General features: G+C 44.6%; 1 protein-coding gene across 2 annotated transcripts in view; it reads left to right on the forward strand.

The window, feature by feature from the left end:
* RNF31 (ring finger protein 31) overlaps positions 1 to 4,247 on the forward strand; it is a 115,911-nt gene extending 111,664 nt beyond the window's left edge. For both annotated transcript variants that reach the window (XM_040416914.1, XM_040416915.1), the window contains exons 20-22: positions 3,248 to 3,344; positions 3,834 to 4,002; positions 4,091 to 4,247. In XM_040416914.1, coding sequence (XP_040272848.1) covers positions 3,248 to 3,344; positions 3,834 to 4,002; positions 4,091 to 4,147 — 323 coding nt within the window. In that variant the 3' untranslated portion in view covers positions 4,148 to 4,247. The remainder of the gene's footprint in view (positions 1 to 3,247; positions 3,345 to 3,833; positions 4,003 to 4,090) is intronic.
* Positions 4,248 to 21,925: the final 17,678 nt, after the last annotated feature.

Raw genomic sequence — 21,925 nt, forward strand, 5'->3', positions numbered from 1 at the left:
TACAATGTAAGTTAATGGGGACGGATCCGTTTGACGTTGACACAATATGGTGCAATTGCAAACGGATCCGTCCCCCATTGACTTTCAATGTCAAGTCAGGAGTCCCTTTTATACCATCGGATTGGAGTTTTCTCCAATCCGATGGTATATTTTAACTTGAAGCGTCCCCATCACCATGGGAACGCCTCTATGTTAGAATATACCATCAGATTTGAGCTAGATCGTGAAACTCAGATCCGACAGTATATTCTAACACAGAGGCGTTCCCATGGTGATGGGGACGCTTCAGGTTAGAATATACTAAAAGAACTGTGTACATGACTGCCCCCTGCTGCCTGGCAGGTGCTGCCAGGCAGCAGGGGGCAGACCCCCCCCCCCCTGTATTTAACTCATTGGTGGCCAGTGCGGCCCCCCCTCCCTCCCCTGTATTTAACACATTGGTGGCCAGTGCGGCCGGCCCCCCCTCCCTCCCCTGTATTTAACACATTGGTGGTCAGTGCGGCCGGCCCCCCCTCCCTCCCCTGTAGTACTGTAGATTCATTGGTGGCCAGTGAGCCTCCCCCTCCTAATTAAAACCCCCCCCCCCCCCCCATCCTATCATTGGTGGCAGCGGAGAGTACCGATCGGAGTCCCAGTTTAATCGCTGGGGCTCCGATCGGTAACCATGGCAACCAGGTTGGTTACGTAGCAATTTTTAGAAGCATTATACTTACCTGCGAGCTGCGATGTCTGTGACCGGCCGGGCGCTCCTCCTACTGGTAAGTGAAAGGTATGTGCGGCGCATTTGCTTATAGCACAGACCTGTCACTTACCAGTAGGAGGAGCGCCCGGCCGGACACAGACATCGCAGCTCGCAGGTAAGTATAATGCTTCTAAAAATTGCTAAGTAACCATAGCAACCAGGACTGCAGTAGCGTCCTGGTTGCCATGGTTACCGATCGGAGCCCCAGCGATTAAACTGGGACTCCGATCGGTACTCTCCGCTGCCACCAATGATAGGGGGGGAGATTTTAATTAGGCGGGGGGGCCCCACTGGCCACCAATTAATCTACAGTACTACAGGGGAGGGAGGGGGGGGCCGGCCGCACTCGCCACCAATGTGTTAACTACAGGGGAGGGAGGGGGGGCCGGCCGCACTGGCCACCAATGTGTTAACTACAGGGGAGGGAGGGGGGGCCCACTGGCCACCAATGAATTTAAAACTGGGGAGGGAATGGGGTGTGCCCCCTCCTGCCTGGCAGCACATGATCTCTTACAGTGGGCTATGATACGCACAATTAACCCCTCAGGTGCAGCACCTGAGGGGTTAATTGTGCGGATCACAGCCCCCTGTAAGAGATCGGGTGCTGCCAGGCAGCAGGGGGCAGTCATGTACACAGTTCCTAGTATATTCTAACTAGAAGCGTCCCCATCACTATGGGAATGCCTCTGTGTTAGAATATACTGTCGGATCTGAGTTTTCACGAAGTGAAAACTCAGCACTGAAAAAGCTTTTATGCAGACGGATCTGCGGATCCGTCTGTGTGAAAGTAGCCTACGGCCACGGACCACGGACGCGGATGCCAATCTTGTGTGCATCCGTGTTTTTTCACGGACCCATTGACTTGAATGGGTCCGTGAACCGTTGTCCGTCAAAAAAATAGAACAGGTCATATTTTTTTGACGGACAGGAAACACGGATGCGGCTGCAAAACGGTGTATTTTCCGATTTTTCCACGGAAAATGGCACAACGGCCACGGATGCACACAACGGTCGTGTGCATGAGGCCTTATGCAGCAGGACAGTGATCTAAAGCACACAAGCAAGTCCACCTCTGAAGTGTTATGGAGTGGGTGAATCAATATCAGGTCTTGAATCCCATTGAAGTGCTAGGGCAAAACCTTAAAGGGGTTTTCTGAGATTTTTTAACTGATCGTGGGGGTCCAACATCTGGGACCCCCCCCGATCAGGTGTTTGAGAAAGCATATACAGTGCTTGTTAAGCTGAGAGAAGGCCACAGCGCTCATAGGAGCACCAGTGCCTTCTCAAACAGCTGATCAGTGCGAGTCCCGGATGTTGGACCACCACAGATCAGATACTGATGATCTATCCAGAAAATAGGTCATGACTATTAAAAACTCTGTTTAAATGTTCATGCTTCAAAACCCTTGAGTGTAGCCTAGAGTTCTTCTTTGCAGTTCTGCAAAGAAGAATGGGCCAGAATTCCTGTCGACAGTCATGTAAAAGACTCATTGCAAGGTGTTGCAACCTTTTGATTGCAGCTACTGCCAAGGGTGAGACAACCAGTTGTTAGTTTTAAAGAGGGGCAGTTACTTTTTCACATTGGGGAATACAGTCTTTGAATTCTGTTCTAATCCAGAGCTGCATGCATAGTTCGGCTTGGCTGTTATTGAAAGCAGTCAAAAAGCTTGCAAACAGACATATCCTATACTAGCAGAGCTCCTATCATGGGAGCTGGGAAAATTCCTGGCTAAAATATGATACTTCTCAAATAGAAAATCACAAGAATATATACTGTACAGACATCAATCCAGCAATGAATGCTGGGAGATTTCATTGCTGAAGCCTGCAGAATTGATAATACAGCCTGTTAATTGAGATCAGTACAAGGTACATAGTACAACTGATTTACATGTACAATACTTCAACATGTCAACTAGTGCCAAGAAATGATTCCTTTACAGAAGTTTTTGACTTTCAGTATTTGTATCGTCAACGGTGGTCTGTCCCCTGACACGTTATTTTTAACTCTTAGTGTGCTTGCATTGGCTGCCGCTAAGACAGTTGGTTTGCTGATTGGCTGAAGGAATATTACCTTCTAGCTATTAGAATTTATGTTCAACAATACATTAGGGAACAAAAGGAGTTAGAGGTAGACTGCTAAAAATAAAATAAAAATAAAAACACTACTACTGTAGGTGGATTAACCTGAATTCTTTACACATAAGGGGACTTTCACACAATAATTTTGATGTGGACAGCCGCGCCAAAATTTTTCCAAAAACCTGTCAGCGTCCTTTCCACCGCCCATAAATCTCGTCGTGGCTTTCAGCCGCTGCTCCTCAATCCTCAGCACTGCCTCCCTTTGAGATGTATGGGAGGCAGAAAGGACTTGGCCGCTGGCGAGTTTTGTGCAAAATTTTGATGTGGCTGTCTGTACCAAAATTCCACTGAAAAAGCAGTCGTGTGAACGTCCCCTAAGATGTTGCTTGTGCTTTGCTCCTACTTTATTTTACAATTGTATAGGTGGATGTCGTGTGATGGAGCAGAAAGAATCCATTGATGGATTGAAAGATGAGGCCTGTGGAAAGAAGACTGCCCTTGGATATGCAGGGTTGTGTGAGTAAGTATTGTATTTTCACGTTATCCTTTTCTTTGCCATAATTAAATTTTTTTACATTTTTCTTTATTTTAAATACATTTTCTTTATTTTTTTAAATGTTCAATACTAGGAATGAGCGAATCGACTTCGGATGAAACATCCGAAGTAGATTCGCATAATACTTAGTTTGAATACTGTACAGAGCGAGCGCTCCGTACAGTATTAGAATGTATTGGCTCAGATGAGCCGAAGTTACTACTTCGCAAAGTCTCGCGAGACTTCGCATAATAACTTCATAAATTAATTTCTACTGTAAAAAAACATTTCCCTAACTCAGGTTCGGTTCCAAGTGGTACCTTATTCAAACGAAGTATTAAGCGAATCGACTTCGGATATTTCATCCGAAGTCTATTTGCTCACCCCTATTCAATACCTATTGTGTATACATTGTAGAGGTATATACAATATATGATGTCAGAGAATAATGGAGCCATACATTGTCTTTCCCAGATCTCATTATAAGGAGTATTTGGTCAGTCGAATTAATGCGCTCTCTCTGGAGCCTTGCGTTCTCTATGATCTTGAAGAAATTGTCGCTGTATGTAAACGCTACCTTCAAAAATGCCCCACTCGAGAGATCAATGAAGATGAGATAACTTACAAGGAAAGACTTATAAACGTGAGATGATGCCAGTGTTACTATGAAATTTCATTGTTGATTGCATAACAAATATTTCATTGTCTTTAATTTGCTTTTCTCTTTTTAGGTGCTGATGTTTGAGGTGCCACTGAATACAGTTGCTCAAAGAAATCCCCATCCGTAAAGCTTTTTTTATTTTATTTTTCTTCTGCCCTCTTTCATTCTAGTATTAAAAAAAATTGTAAATTGGATATATGTCCATAAATAAAAGCTACTAAATAGTTTATCGTTAATGTATGCACCATAAATTGGATATTTTGCTTCCATGTATGTTTTATACTAGTGAGAATATCATATAATGTGTTAACCGTATAACTCATAGGACTTTTCATACATCCACAACCACCATTTCTGTGATGCAAGCTGTACAACAGTTTCTTTTTTGCAGCTAACAAATTGTAGCTTTAGCAGAGACAGAGATTTCTCTAGAACTTTAATGGGTGCCCTTTCAAATTTGTTGGAGAGAAAACGGCTTACTTAAGGAACCATATTGTACAGAGCACCTTGGAAACTTGCATTTGAGGGGCGAGAGGGAAATTACCAGTCCTTTTACATGACCTTAGTAGCAATGACAACAATATATCCACAGATCACTAGAACAGGGGTCCGTGTTTTCTGTTTGAATGGAGTGTTCGCCGCTCCGTCCAACTCTATGGGTCTGCCGGGGCTCTGTAGGAAATAGCTGAGCTCTTGTACTTGACTATTTCCAGCAGCTCCATAGAGTTAAATGGAGCAGCGGACACACATATTTGTCTGCGACTCCATTTAAAAATGGATGCCTGTCAATCAGAGATATATCTCCTATCCTGTGGATAGTGGTTTAATTTGTTCTCATGGGAGAACCCCTTTAAAGGAAATCTGTCACCTTATTAAATGCAGCTTTAGATTTACGTGTAATTATACATATAGCACAGTTTTAGAATTATGTAGATGTTAGTTCAGAAGGAAAGTTGTAGGGTAACAAATATACATAAACCTCTTAAATGTATGTTCACTAATTCCAGTTCCCCAGTTTTATTTTTCAGGCTTCGGGCATTAGTAATGTGTGAGGAGAACTATGACATAGTAGGAATAACTGAGACATGGCTGGATGATAGCTATGACTGGGCAGTTAATGTACAAGGTTACAGTCTGTTTAGAATGGATGGTCAAAACCGGAGAGGGGGAGGGGTCTGCCTTTATGTAAAGTCCTGTCTAAAGCCCACAGTCCAAGAAGATATAAGTGAGGGACATGAACATGTGGAGTCACTGTGGGTAGAGATACATGGAGCTAAAAACAATAATAAATTACTAATAGGAGTTTATTATAAACCACCTAATATACCAGAGTCCACAGAAAATCTACTACTAAACGAGATAGACAAGGCGGCAATCATAATGAGGTGGTTATTATGGGGGACTTCAACTACCCAGATATAGACTGGGAAACTGAAACTTGTACATCTCATAAAGGAAACAGGTTCTTGGCAATAACCAAAGACAATTACCTCTCCCAACTGGTTCAGGACCCGACTAGAGGGACGGCCATACTGGACTTAGTATTAACCAATAGGCCTGACAGAACAACAGACATGCAGGTTGGGGGACACCTGGGAAATAGTGACCATAAAGTAATAACCTTCCAATTATCATTCAAAAGAGCGTTTCTACACGGAGGAACAAAAATAACAAACTTCAAAAAAGCTAAATTTAGCCAACTAAGAGGCCATAGGCTTAACTAACTGGGACAAAGTCCTCAAAAATAAAAATACAGCCACAAAATGGGATATCTTTAAAAGCATCCTAAAATCTCATTGTGAGAGGTACATACCGTATGGGAATAAAAGGTTAAGGAACAAAAAGAAACCAATGTGGATAAACAGAACTGTAAAGAAAGCAATAAATGACAAAAAGAAAGCATATAAAACACTAAAACAGGAGGGTAGCACGGAAGCACTGAAAAACTATAAGGAAAAAAATAGAACATGTAAAAAACAAATAAAAGCGGCCAAACTAGAGACCGAGAGATTAATTGCCAAAGAGAGTAAAACTAACCCTAAAATGTTCTTCAATTATATAAATGTTAAAAAGTATAAATCTGAAGGTGTCGGCCCTTTAAAGAGTAATGAGGGGGGAGTCGCAGAGAGCGACGAGGAGAAAGCAAAGCTGTTAAATATTTTTTTCTCCAATGTATTCAATGAGGAAAATAAACTGTCAGATGACATGCAGAATGTAAAAATAAATTCCCCATTAAAAGTGCCCTGTCTGACCCGGGAAGAAGTACAACAGCGACTTAAAAAGATTAAAATAGAGAAATCGCCAGGACCGGATGGCATACACCCCCGTATCCTAAGGGAATTAAGTAATGACATAGCCAGACCCTTATTTCTGATATTTGCAGACTCTATACTGACAGGGAATGTCCCACAGGATTGCCGCATAGCAAATGTGGTGCCAATATTCAAAAAGGGTCCAAAAACAGAGCCTGGAAACTATAGGCCGGTAAGTTTAACATCTGTTGTGGGTAAACTGTTTGAAGGTTTTCTGAGAGATGCTATCTTAGAGCATCTCAACGGAAATAAGCAAATAACGCCATATCAGCATGGCTTCATGAGGGATCGGTCATGCCAAACTAATTTAATCAGTTTCTATGAGGAGGTAAGTTCTAGACTTGACAGCGGCGAATCAATGGATGTCGTATATCTGGACTTCTCCAAAGCATTTGACACTATACCACATAAAAGGTATATAAAATGAGAATGCTCGGACTGGGAGAAAACGTCTGTATGTGGGTAAGTAACTGGCTGAGGGATAGAAAACAGAGGGTGGTCATTAGTGGTACACACTCAGATTGGGTCACTGTCACTAGTGGAGTACCTCAGGGGTCAGTATTGGGCCCTATTCTCTTCAATATATTTATTGCTGTTCTTGTAGAAGGCTTGCATAGTAAAATATCAATTTTCGCAGATGACACTAAACTGTGTAAAGTAATTAACACTGAAGAGGACAGTATACTGCTACAGAGGGATCTGGATAGATTGGAGGCTTGGGCAGATAAGTGGCAGATGAGGTTTAACACTGACAAATGTAAAGTTATGCACATGGGAAGGAATAATGCAAGTCACCCGTACATACTAAATGGTAAAACACTCGGTAACACTGACATGGAAAAGGATCTAGGAATTTTAATAAACAGCAAACTAAGCTGCAAAAACCAGTGTCAGGCAGCTGCAGCCAAGGCCAATAAGATAATGGGTTGCATCAAAAGGGGCATACAGTAGGTGTTTCTGACATTGTGTTTTTAGCACGACAGCGTCGCGCTGATACTCGGCAACATGGTGCCGAGATCTCGCACTCACTGGGATAGTGACAGCACATCCCAGCAAGCGCGTCATAGAAGCGACGGGAGATCCGACTTGGATTCCCGCCAATTCTACACGTGTGCGGCGTTTGTTATGAATCCTGAGGGGGAAGTCCCCGCCGGATTTTAAATAAAAATCCGGCCTGGGTCCCGCCCTCAGGAGCATACCGGGCCCTTAGGTCTGTTATGGGTTGTAAGGAGAGCCCCCCCCCTACGCCGAAAAAAACGGCGTAGGGGGTCCCCCTACAATCCATACCAGACCCGTATCCAAAGCACGCTACCCGGCCAGCCAGGAAGGGAGTGGGGACGAGCGAGCGCCCCCCCCCCCTCATGAGCCGTACCAGGCTGCATGCCCTCAACATGGGGGGTTGGGTGCTCTGGGGCAGGGGGCGCACTGCGGCCCCCCCACCTCAGAGCACCCTGTCCCCATGTTGATGAGGACAGGGCCCCTTCCCGACAACCCTGGCCGTTGGTTGTCGGGGTATGCGGGCGGGAGGCTTATCGGAATCTGGGAGCCCCCTTTAATAAGGGGGCCCCCAGATACCGGCCCCCCACCCTAAGTGAATGAGTATGGGGTACATCGTACCCCTACCCATTCACCTGCAAGAAAAGTGGTAAAAACACAGTGTATACATAAACCACACAGTGTATTAAAATATTTTATTTTTCTGCTCCGGAGGCCGCCCCCTGTCTTCTTTATTAGCTCTTTTACCAGGGGGGGGCTCTTCTTCTTCCGATATCCCGACGGGTCTTCTCCGCTATCCGGGGGGGTCTTCTCAACTCTCCGGGGTTCTCCTTCTGTCTTCTCCTTCTGTCTTGTTGTCTCCTTCTGTCTTGTTGTCTCCTTCTGTCTTCTGTCTCCGGGGTTCTCCTTCTGTTTTCGCCTCTCTCTGTTGTTGACTCGGCGCACCCCGGTTCTTCGTCTCGCGAGACGAAGAATCGGGGTGCGCCGAGTCTCGCGAGACGAAGAACCGGGGTGCGCTGAGTCAACAACAGAGAGAGGCGAAAACAGAAGGAGAACCCCGGAGACAGAAGACAGAAGGAGACAACAAGACAGAAGGAGACAACAAGACAGAAGGAGAACCCCGGAGAGTTGAGAAGACCCCCCCGGATAGCGGAGAAGACAGAAGGAGAACCCCGGAGACAGAAGACAGAAGGAGACAACAAGACAGAAGGAGAACCCCGGAGACAGAAGACAGAAGGAGACAACAAGACAGAAGGAGAACCCCGGAGAGTTGAGAAGACCCCCCCGGATAGCGGAGAAGACCCGTCGGGATATCGGAAGAAGAAGAGCCCCCCCCTGGTAAAAGAGCTAATAAAGAAGACAGGGGGCGGCCTCCGGAGCAGAAAAATAAAATATTTTAATACACTGTGTGGTTTATTTGTGTTTTTACCACTTTTCTTGCAGGTGAATGGGTAGGGGTACGATGTACCCCATACTCATTCACTTAGGGTGGGGGGCCGGTATCTGGGGGCCCCCTTATTAAAGGGGGCTCCCAGATTCCGATAAGCCTCCCGCCCGCATACCCCGACAACCAACGGCCAGGGTTGTCGGGAAGGGGCCCTGTCCTCATCAACATGGGGACAGGGTGCTCTGAGGTGGGGGGGCCGCAGTGCGCCCCCTGCCCCAGAGCACCCAACCCCCCATGTTGAGGGCATGCAGCCTGGTACGGCTCAGGGGGGGGGGGGGGGGCGCTCGCTCGTCCCCACTCCCTTCCTGGCTGGCCGGGTAGCGTGCTTTGGATACGGGTCTGGTATGGATTGTAGGGGGACCCCCTACGCCGTTTTTTTCGGCGTAGGGGGTCTCTCCTTACAACCCATAACAGACCTAAGGGCCCGGTATGCTCCTGAGGGCGGGACCCAGGCCGGATTTTTATTTAAAATCCGGCGGGGACTTCCCCCTCAGGATTCATAACAAACGCCGCACACGTGTAGAATTGGCGGGAATCCAAGTCGGATCTCCCGTCGCTTCTATGACGGCTCTGTCTCCATCGCGGCAAGCCAGCTCGGCGCTGGCTCCCGCGATGGGGCTCGTATGTGCTCAATCTCGCCGAGAAATACAGCGAGATTGACACAAAATCGGGTTCACCTACTGTAGATGCCCGTGATGAGAACATAGTCCTACCACTTTACAAATCATAAGTCAGACCACACACGGAGTACTGTGTACAGTTCTGGGCTCCTGTGAACAAGGCAGACATAGCAGAGCTGGAGAGGGTCCAGAGGAGGGCAACTAAAGTAATAACTGGAATGGGGCAACTACAGTACCCTGAAAGATTATCAAAATTAGGGTTATTCACTTTAGAAAAAAGACTGAGGGGAGATCTAATTACTATGTATAAATATATCAGGGGTCAGTACAGAGATCTATCCCATCATCTATCTATCCCCGTGACTGTGACGAGGGGACATCCTCTGCGTCTGGAGGAAAGAAGGTTTGTACACAAACATAGAAAAGGATTCTTTACGGTAAGAGCAGTGAGACTATGGAACTCTCTGCCTGAGGAGGTGGTGATGGTGAGTACAATAAAGGAATTCAAGAGGGGCCTGGATGTATTTCTGGAGCGTAATAATATTACAGGCTATAGCTACTAGAGAGGGGTCGTTGATCCAGGGAGTTAGTCTGATTGCCTGATTGGAGTCGGAAAGGAATTTTTTATTCCCCTAAAGTGGGGAAAATTGGCTTCTACCTCACAGGGTTTTTTTTTTTGCCTTCCTCTGGATCAACTTGCAGGATGACAGGCCGAACTGGATGGACAAATGTCTTTTTTCGGCCTTATGTACTATGTTACTATGTTAATAAAAGATAAAGGGGGAAATGTTTCAAGACCAGCGCTTGAAGATGCGCCTAATTTATGATGAGGTGCAGACCATATCATAAATTATGAGCATCCTCTGACAATCCATGCGTCTAAACAGAAAGCTCAGGGCTGTTGTAGATTTCTGGAGTCATTTGCACCATGAAACTGGCATAAATGAAGATTAAATTTGTCGCTGCTGCAAACCACTCCCTTTCCTGCCCTTGCCACTCCCCTTTCCGGGGAGTATTCATAAAACACTTCTCTTTGCGACACGTAGTTTGTGACTTTTTAACGTCACTTTTCTGGCACAGGAAGATGATAAATCTCTCCTAAAATGTTTTGTGAAACTCTTCCAGAAATATTCTCCAAAGGGAGACAATAACAGGGGGGTCTTAAAGGGGGCAAGAATTATCTTAAATAATAAAACATAACATTTAACATAACTATCTGCAGGACTACATGACTGGTTCTGAAGATAAGGAGCACAGATCGGTATTTATTATTTTCCTACTGCTCTCCATTCCCCTGTTCTGTGCTGGCTGTACTGAGACACATAGTCCAGACTGTTCGTCCTCATCGGGTCCTGTCCATTATGTGCGTCAGGTCCTGTCCATGCGTTCAGCAGTTCGGACAGTATAATCCAGCAGAGTTTTGCTAGCGGACAGCAGGGGAATGGGAGGCAGTATAACAAAAAAAAATGTCAAGCTATACACCTTATCAGCAATACTGCTCATCTAGTTTTAAAAATATTAGTTCTTAGGCATGCTGTGGTTTTTGTCCGGCCATTTCTCGGCATGTTTGCCGTGCTGCGGTCGCAGTGAATGGTGCCGGACCAGACTTCCGGCAGCAGATGTATGCAAACATTAGTTTCCCCTGCCGGAACAGCCTGCCAGACAAACCTAACACTAGTGTGAAAGTAGCCTTACTTGAGCGGACAGACTGCCTTAAACTAAAGTAATGTTAAATGTTTTATATTAAATATTTCAGATAATTCTTGCCCCCTGAAAGTTCTCCAGTTATTTAGATAATTTTCTGGAAGAGTGCCACAAAACATTTTATTAATGTCAAAACACGGGTGGGGGGACATACCGCCTGTGCAGGCGGTGCAGCAGCACAGGGACCCAGAGCAGGAGAGGGCCCTTTCTTACTGGCAGCAGGGGAAGATGAGCGCTTCCATTGTGGAAACGCTCATCTCTATTCATCTGTATCGCGATACAGGTGGATGCTGCGGCGGGGCAGGGGAGAGGCGTCTCCCTTCCCCAGTCCTCTCATAGGCTACAAGCACTAGGCCTGCAACCTATCAGAGGGCGGCGCAATTACGTCATCACGCCGCCTGAGCCGTACAGCGCAGGACATAGGCCGGAAGAGGCCTGCATCGCATTGCTGAAAGCGGCAAGGAGGTAAGTATGTGAGTTTATTTATTTTTCTTATTTACACTTTACTAGGGGCCCTATCTGGCACTCATGGGGGCATCTACTGGGGGCCCTATCTTATGTACTGGCACACATGGGGGGCACTATGGAAGAGGAGGAGCACTATGGGGGCCCTATTTTAAATACTGACACACATGGGGGGGGGGACTATGGAGGGGGAGTACTATTGGGGTCCTATTTTATATACTGGCACACATGGGGGGCACTATGGAGGGGGCCCTATTTTAAATACTGACACACATGGAGGGGGGAGTACTATTAGGACCCTATTTTATATACTAGCACACATGGGCGGCACTATGGAGGGGGAGGAGCACTATGGGGGGCCCTATTTTAAATACTGACACATTGGGGGCACTATGGAAGGGGGGAGTACTATTAGGGCCCAATTTTTTATACTGGCACACATGGGGGTCCTATCTTAGTTAATGGCACACATGGGGGGTACTATAGAGGGGGAGGAACATTATGGGGACCTAATCTTATATACTGGCACACATGGGGGCACTATGGAGAAGGGTGGAGAGGAGCACTATGGGGGCATCTTCTGGGGCTCTATCTTATATATTGGCAGACATGGAGGGGGAGTAGCACTATGGGGGCCCTATCTTATATGCTAGCACACATGGGGAGCACTATGGAGAAGGGGGGCGCACTATGGGGGCATCTACTGGTGACCCTATCTTATATACTGGCACACATTATGGGGGCATTTTATACTGGCACATTGTCAGGCACCATGGGGACAAGGGGAGGCGCACAACATAGGAGTATTTTATACTGGCGCAAATTATAGGGCACTATGGGGACCTTGGCTCAACTGGGGGCACTAAGAGGGTTTTTTGGGCACACAGTAGTGGTCATTGGCACACATTATGAGGGTACTATGGGGACATTGGCTCTACAGGGGGCACAAAGAGGAGGTATTTTTTATACTGCCACACAACAGGGCACTTTTATGTACTGGCGCACATTATAAGGGGGCATTTTTCTACTGTTACACATTATAAAGAGAATTGTTACTACCGGGGGCATTGTGGTGGGCTTTATTACAGTTGAGGGACTATGAGGAACTTGAATACTAGTATGAGCACTATGGGAGCATTATTACTTCTGGGACACAGTGGGGTTATTATTACTACTACGTGTTGTCTGGTAGATAATTATTTCTATTGGTGGAAATTTGGGGAGCACTGTTACTGTTGGGGGGCACCCTGGCACGGTATCAGCTTAGCACAATTATTTTTGGGGAACATTATGTTTACACTTAGTGTCAGGGACACTGTTTCCTGGGCACAGTTATTTTTTAGGACACTGTGCCAATAATTATTGAAGGGGAACTATCTGTGCGTAACTTGTATAGGGAGCACAGCAGGCTCAGTATTAAAGGGGTGTTGATTAGGTGGGAGGATGATGGAAAACTAGGAAACTAAGATGTCTGTCTGTCAAACCCTGCAGAGAGAAGAGATGGCTGAAATAAATCATCATGGCGGTGTGCTCTGAAAGGAGAAGATGAGGACAGAGAACATCTACATCAAAGAAGACGTCATTGGATGTAAGAGGTATTGGGCGCTCTATTAGGCTACCTTCACATCGGAGTTAGTGATTCTGGCAGGCTCTTCCAGCAGAGAACAGCCTGCCGGAATGCTCCAGCACTGCTGTATGCAGACAGAATGTCCGCCGGCCCCATTAACTATAATGGGGTCTGGCAGAGATCCGTCCACAATCTGGCAAAAATGTATAGAATCAGCGGGACACAAACCGCTGCATGCCTGAGTTTGTGTCCGGCCAATTCCTTGCATTCTCTGCCGGATCAGGTGGCCAGAGCGTACTGCCGCAGGTGTGAAAGTAGCCTTAACCTGTATGTTTTGTATTGCTATAAGTAATGTTAAGACGGAATAGGTTATGTTGAGAATTTGGCTGGGGGGGGAGGGGGCAGGCACATTCTTTGCACAGGGGCCCTCTGCTGTCTGTGTCCGCCCCTGCATCTACATAATTCTGAATGTGCTATATGTATATTTACATATCCCTAAATCTAAAGCTCCATTTACACATCAGAGTTTATCAAACCAGCAGCAGACACATATGTAGAGTATGGGATGAAAGCTTCTATCACTAGTTATCGTAGATAAATTAGACATCTTAGGCTACTTTCACACTTGCGTTCGGGGTTCCGCTTGTGAGTTCAGTTTGAAGGCTCTCACAAGCGGCCCCGAACGCATCCGTACAGCCCCAATGCATTCTGAGTGGATGCGGATCCGCTCAGAATGCCTCAGTCTGGCTCCGCTTGGCCTCCGTTCCGCTCAGCAGACGGACACCCGCACGCAGCATGCAGCGTTCGGGTGTCCGCCTGGCCGTGCAGAGCCAAACGGATCCATCCAGACTTACAATGTAAGTCAATGGGGATGGATCCGTTTGGGGTTGACACAATATGGTGCAATTTCAAACTGATCCTTCCCCCATTGACTTTCAATGCAAAGTCTGGACGGATCCGTCTTACTAACTTTCACACTTAGATTTTTTTCTGAAATATAATGCAGACGGATCCGTTCTGAATGGATACCATCGTTTGCATTATAGGAGCGGATCCGTCTGTGAAAGTAGCCTTATTCAATCAATGATAAACAATCCTTGATTTATTGTCCTCTTACACTGGGAAATTGTACCAAATGACTTAAACGTATGCGTAACAATAATATGCTAAATTAGTAGAATGATCTGATTATTGTTTTTAGTATTTATTTATTTTAAAATGTTACCATATAAAAGAAATGAAAACACATGCAATATCTGTATAAACTCAGGGAGGTGGCCTGCAGGATGAAACGTCTGTGGCATCAGCCCTGTATTGACCTGTCACATAATATGGTCTATGCCAGGGCTGGCCAACCTGCGGCTCTCCAGCTGTTGCAAAACTTCAACTCCCAGCATGCCCAGACAGCCTACAACTATCAGCCTACAGCAAGGCATGGTGGGAATTGTAGTTTTACAACAGCTGGAGAGCCGCAGGTTGGCCAGCCCTGGTCTATGCATTCCAATGAGTAGGCCTCAAAGAAATAAAATACACATCGAGAATATGTTAATATTGTAAAAGTAAAGCTGAAATGGTGGTGCTCACATACAAACCTTAAAGAGTCTAGTCATATGTACTATAGGTATCAGCCTTGGGGCCCTCACAGCAAGGATATCGGTATATGTATATGATTGGTTACCGCAATCTATGACTGTTTCAGATTGCCTATAATAGAAATGTTCTACTTGTACTTATGTTCCAAATTCTATATAGAACTTATGATGTTGAAAAGAGCTCGCAGCTACTGTTTCCAGGTAGGTGGTTTATCAGATTGTTTACTTATAGTCAGTAGAAACAGTCAGCAAGTATCTTGCACACTGGCTCATCTCCCCATGCACCTGGCAGCGCTGCCTCCTGGCTGCGTCCTGTTATTCAGAATGGTCAGTGAGTTGAAAATAAAGCCATATAGTAGTTATTTCTGTAGAACCATTGAGATCCTGTAAGTATATTGGGGTATATGATTCCACTGTACAGAGATCCTTTGTCTCTGATGATTGGTCATCCCCTGATAATTGCGCTAGTATATATTGTAAAGCTAGATTGCATATGACCTGATGTGCTTTTCTAAATGTGTTTTGGAGCATCCTGTTCCTTCCTTTGTAGCAAGTGGCTGTTTTTTGGGTAACCATGAGTCATCGTATAGACACAGTTGTTCCAAAATGACTGACCTGGATTTGGATGAATACATACAGAATATATCTTAGTAATTATCAAAATCATGGACTGGACCGTGCTTGGCACTATTCGTAATATAGACAAAAAAAAATACTGTTTCACATTTTACACTCTTAAACATTTCATTAACAATTAAATTGGAATGGCATAACAGTTTTAGTAAATAAAATGTTTAAAAAAAAATGTGTATCTATATACAGTTGTTTTCAATCTTATTCAACCCCCACTGAAATTGAGTGTTTTGGCCAGTTTGACATTGATTTTGATCATTTCAGTCATCTTGTTTACAATTAAATCAAAGAGGCACTTGTAAGTCAGACAAATATAACATAACATTTATAATGAAATAACCACAAATGTCTTTTCTGTGCTCACATCTTTATCAGTTTTATTCAACCCCCAAGTGACATTCAATCTTAGTACTTAGTACAACATCCTTTTCCAGTTATAACAGCTTTTAATCGTGAAGCATAGCTTGACACAAGTGTCTTGCAGCGATCTACGGGTATCTTCGCCCATTCTTCATGGGCAAAAGCCTCCAGTTCAGTCACATTCTTAGGCTTGCACGCTGCAACTGCTTTCTTTAAGTCCCACCAGAGGTTCTCAATCGGATTTAAGTCTGGTGACTGCGATGGCCACTTCAAAATGTTCCAGCCTTTAATCTGCAACCATGCTCTAGTGGACTTGGAGGTATGCTTGGGATCATTGTCCTGTTGAAAGGTCCAACGTCTCCCAAGCCTCAGGTTTGTGACGGACTGCATCACATTTTCATCCAATATCTCCTGGTACTGAAGAGAATTCATGGTACCTTGCACGCGCTGAAGCTTCCCTGTACCTGTAGAAGCAAAACAGCCCCAAAGCATGATTGACCCCCCACCATGCTTCACAGTAGGCAAGGTGTTCTTTTCTTCATAGGCCTTGTTCTTCCTCCTCCAAACATAGCGTTGATCCATGGGCCCAAACAGTTCTAATTTTGTTTCATCAGTCCACAGAACACTATCCCAAAACTTTTGTGGTTTGTCCACATGACTTTTGGCATACTGCAGTCGACTCTTCTTATTCTTTAGAGACAGCAAGGGGGTGCGCCTGGGAGTTCTGGCATGGAGGCCTTCATTACGCAGTGTGCGCCTTATTGTCTGAGCTGAAACTTCAGTACCCACATCTGACAAATCTTTTTTCAGTTCCTCAGCAGTCACACGGGGACTTTTCTCAACTTTGCGCTTCAGGTAGCGCACAGCAGTCGAAGTCAGCATCTTCTTTCTGCCACGACCAGGTAGCGTTTCAACAGTGCCCTTTGCCTTGAATTTGCGAATGATGCTTTTTATGGTGTCTCTTGGTATGATTAACATCTTTGCAATCTTCTTATAGCCATTGCCCTTCCGGTGAAGAGAAATCCCCTCTTCTCTTGTCTTCCTGGACCATTCTCTTGACTTCACCATGTTTGTAAACACACCAGTAAATGTCTAGAAGGAGCTTAGTATCACAGTCCTTTTAAATCTGCCTAATTGGAGCTTATTATGCTTGATTGCTGCTCCTTGACATCCACAGGTGTTTTCAATACCTGATCGAAAACACTTGAATGAACCTCTGTTCTTAAGAGTGGTAGTTTTTAAGCGGTTGAATAATTGTGTCAATGAAGAAATCACAAAAAAAACATTTAATACTGTATTACAAAAACAATTGATGTCTTTTTAGTTGCATTTGGTTCTTTAAAAAGTCCTTGTAAGATTTCATTCTGAACACAATTACAAATGTACACTAAATTCCCTAAAAACCCTTTACAGCATTGGGGGTTGAATAATTTGGAACACAACTGTACATATATAAAAAGTTGAGCATACATCAAGGAAGAGTACCATCGCCGAGTAATATACAGTATATCCCTTTTCATGATCCCTTTTATTTTTAGTTATGTTGTTGCTGATTGGCCTATAGATCTAAGGAATAATAACTGAGCGCTCATGCACACAACAGTGATTGGTCCGTGAAATACAGTCTGAGTGTCAGCCGCATCTCACGGGCCCACCACTGATCCCCTGACCCAAACTGACTGTGTCATAGTAGTTTATGATACAGTCATTCTCTATCTGCTCACGGGCCTATTGCACTGTAACATAGTTTATAAGGCTGAAAAAAGACATCTGTCCATATAGTTCAGCCCGTTATCCTGCAAGTTGATCCAGAAGAAGGCAAAACAAACAAACAAACTGTGAGGTAGAAGCCAATACAGCCAATGACCAGGACTGCTTCACTAACACTATAGAAATGAAATCTTATTCTATTTTATCCCCTCTCATAACATCAGGGGCTCCACACACTATAATAGTAATAACGGATTACTATCTCTTCCTAATAAAATAATACAAAACATATTTGAGCCCAAAGAGGGTTTTTTTTAGGGAGCCTCCCCACACCTACCCTCCCCCTTTTTCTTTCCCCCTCCTCCCCTCCATATGTTTTTTGGCACCCATTTTGTGTATTTATATGTGTGTCTAACTTGTATAATGGTATGAAATCGGAGGCATACGGAGGTGCAGTAAGGTACCACAGCTGAGGCCTTAAAGGGCTTCTGTTACCCCACTAAACTCTTTTTTTTTTTTTTGTTTTTTTGGGTACTTATAATCCCTATACTGCGATTTATCCATACATAATGTAATTAATCATTTTGGTTCAGTAGATACTGCAAAAAACATACTTTTATAATATGCAAATTACCTGTCTACCAGCAAGTAGGGCGGCTACTTGCTGGTAGCAGCCCCATCCTCCTATCATAAAGACGCCCCCTCCTCATGTTGATTGACAGGGCCAGCGGATGTGCTCGTTCTCTGCTGGCCCTGTCTGCATTCAAAATCTGGCGCCGGCGCCGTACCTGTCTTGAGTCGGCGCAGGCGCACTGAGGGGAGGACGCTCGCCCGGCCGCTCCATCCTCAATGCGTCGGTGACGTCACATCTACACCCGGCGCAGGCGCACTGAGGAAGGAGCGGCCAAGCGAGCGTCCTCCCCTCAGTCCGCTGGCCCTGTCAATCAACATGAGGAGGGGGCGTCTTTATGATAGGAGGATGCGGCTGCTACCAGCAAGTAGCCGCCCTACTTGCTGGTAGACAGGTAATTTGCATATTATAAAAGTACGTTTTTTGCAGTATCTACTGAACCAAAATGATTAATTACATTATGTATGGATAAATCGCAGTATAGGGATTATAAGTACCCAAAAAAAAAAAAAAGTTTAGTGGGGTGACAGAAGCCCTTTAATGTTTAAACTGTTTTTATTCAGTTCATTTTTCAAAAACATTTAACATGTTCACATTTCAATCCATGAAGTACATAATATATATGCAAAAACAAATTACATACTATCAAAAATATCCCTGTAATGTGACATGTTAATAGGGCGTGAGGAATAAACCCCACCACAATTTAGAAAGAAGATACTAAACGTACAAGAAAGAGAAAAAGAAAGAAGGAGGGTAAGAAAGGTAAAGATAAGGAGAGAGAAGGGGAAGGGGGAAGAAGGGGGGAGGGAGGGGAAGTATATGATGAGAGTGCCTGCCATTTATGAAGTGAGTATTGACAGAAGTTCTGGAGAGTCTTGAAACTCGATCCACTGCGACCATACCTTTTGGAATTTATTCGAAAGGTCCGAAGCCTCTGCAGAAATCTCCTCCATTCTGTTTATATGCAACATTTCTTGATACCATTCTCTAATGTTAGGTGCATGTACAGTGCGCCAATGTCTAGGGATCACGGACCTGGCTGCAGAGATAAAAAAATCTCAACACATTGCGTTTCTGAGAAGCGATGGAACCTGGTAGGATGGAGAGGAGCGCCACTCTAGGTGTGTTTTCTATTGACTTCCCAGTCATTTTCCTATATATGTCAAAGATTTTATTCCAGAAAGGTTTTACCTTATTGCAGCCCCACCAGATATGCAACATAGTCCCCTTTTCTGTGCTGCATCTCCAACAGGTTTCTGGTACTGACGGGAATATCCTATGTAATCTAACTGGGTACCTGTACCATCGAGCCATAATCTTATAGTTTTTTTCCTGTGCAGAACAGGCCATTGATAATTTGTGAGAGAATATAAATGCTTTCTGTTGTTCCTCCTTTGACAGAAGCCCTTTAAGATGTCTTAATTGAACATTATTATTTTATAACTATAGTTGTTTAAAATAATTTTAGATTTAAATAATTATGAAAAATTAAAGTTACTGAATGAATAAAGCCATAAACTTTGATTTGTAGTTAACATGCCATAGGTGATGTTTACAGGAGATACAAATACATCCTTAGAGATGAGCTAAATATAACCCTTCTTCTAGTAAAAGGCCAGGAGAGATTACCACTACATGCATAACAGGTTTGTGTGGTTGTCAAAAGGTTACAGTGTGTTACATCATTTAAATGTTCACAAAAAGTTAGGGATATTTGGCTTTCGGGTGAAATTTATGGAAACGTAATAAGTTCCTGCTACAGTGATATTATATCATGAAAGTAGGGCATTTAAGTAGAAGCATGCAATGTTGATTTTCTCATCTCAAACAATTTATTGAAACAAAAGCCAACAACCGTGGTGAGTATACCCCTACAAAAATGTCAATGTCTCAATAACTTGCCATGTGGCCTTGAGCAACAATTATAGCTTGACAACGACGTCTCATGCTGTTCACAAGACGACTTATTGTCTGCTGAAGCATGGCATCTCACTCTTCTTGAAGAGTGGCCCTCAGGTCATTGAGGTTCTTGGGTACAGAGTTACGAGCCTCTACGTGACGACTCAGATGATTCCCTAGGTTTTTAATGGGATTCAGGTCTGGAGAAAGTGCAGGCCACTCCATTTGAGGTACTCCAGTCGCTGGCAGCCATTCCTTAATGATGCAACATCGATAAGCTGGTCATTGTCGTCCATGAAGACGAGGCCTGTGTTGTTCATGCAGAGGCACAATGAATGGATTAATGATGTTATTCAAGTAGTATGGACTTGTCACTGTACCGTTCACGAAGTCTAGGACAGTTCTATATTGACTAGGCACACCTGCCCACATTGTAACACCACCAAAGGCTCGTCTGGTGACAACAGTGGCTGATACATATTGCTCTCCTTGACATCTCCAACACCGTTGGCTGCCATCATTTTTGCTCAGCTTGAATCAACTTTCATCCAGCGTAGATGTTCCCTGGCCCATGCAAGAAGATGACGCCTGTGCCTGGTGGTGTAGTCAGGTACCCATGTGCCTTCTGGATTTATACACTAATTACCTTGCAAGTGAAAGTTTTTAGCCTGCTACTTTACATAAGATCTTACCTGACCTTCACAACTAATAGGTGTCAACAGTGTCAAACTGGAGTTCTTTGGGCCCACCAGAGGAAATCATTCTTGGGGCCCAAGCCCCATATCATTAATAAAGTCTAATAGGTTTTGAATCGGAAGAAATAGACTTTAGTGGCAAGTGATTGGCTCCAAAGGAAGCCAACTTTTGGGAGTTTGGGGACCACCTTGGAATCAGGCCCTGGGCCCACTGGAGGATCTTATGGTACTTTGGTAGGCCAGTTCAACCCTGGGTGACACTTTTTAGAAAGCAGGCACCATGTTCATTGTAGAAGTACACAAAAAAAAAAAGTTTACACTTGACGTTCCGTTATGCATTCCATCATAAAATTGCGTTAAGGTTCGTGGTAACGGAATCCATAACGCAATTCTGCTTTTACCACCAAACAAAGCGTGAACGAATTTCAAAATATGAAATTCTCTCATTTCTAGTCCTCAATATCAGATCGGCAGGGGTTCCTGCTCATCGCTGCTGTCTGTGGCAAAGCAGCAAAAGAGCAGGAAGAGAGAGGAGACTGCACGTGCACGCTGCTAGCGCCGCCTTCTCTCACCGCTGAGGATAGGTTATCAGTAATTAAAGCCCAGACAACCCCTTTAATTGTAAAGTCTTACTGGTGGCCAATGGCGGATTATAATAGGGGCGTTTGGGTCAGCAGTCCTGGGCCTGGGATGGCTGGGGGGCCCAACACCAACCCAAACGTCCACATACTGCGGCGGGGCACGGGAGCACATGGTTCCCTGCCCACCGCCAATCACAGCTATAGGCTTCAGGCCTATATGGTAGTAAAATCCCGGCGCAGGTGGCAGAGGGATGTTAGCTTTATGCCAGAGACTTTTTTGTAAGTATTTAGCTGACACTAGGATTCTTCTTCACCTCATTGAGTAGTCTGCGCTGTACTCTTGCAGTCATTGTTACAGGACGGCCACTCCTAGGGAGAGTAGTAGCAGTGCTGAACCTTCTCCATTTATATACAATTTGTCTTACCGTGGACTGATGAACAGCAAGGCTTTTGGAGATACTTTTATAACCCTTTCCAGCTTTATACAAGTCAACAATTCTTAATCGTAGGTCTTCTGAGAGCTCTTTTGTGCGAGGCATCATTCACATCAGGCAATGCTTCTTGTGAAAAGCAAACCCAGTACTGGTGTGTGTTTTTTATAGGGCAGCTGTAACCAACACCTACAATCTCATCTCATTGATTGGACTCCAGTTGGCTGACACCTCACTCCAATTAGCTCTTGGAGATGTC

The sequence above is a fragment of the Bufo bufo genome, chromosome 2 (assembly GCF_905171765.1).
Source record: "Bufo bufo chromosome 2, aBufBuf1.1, whole genome shotgun sequence".
NCBI classification, from domain to species: Eukaryota; Metazoa; Chordata; class Amphibia; order Anura; family Bufonidae; genus Bufo; species Bufo bufo.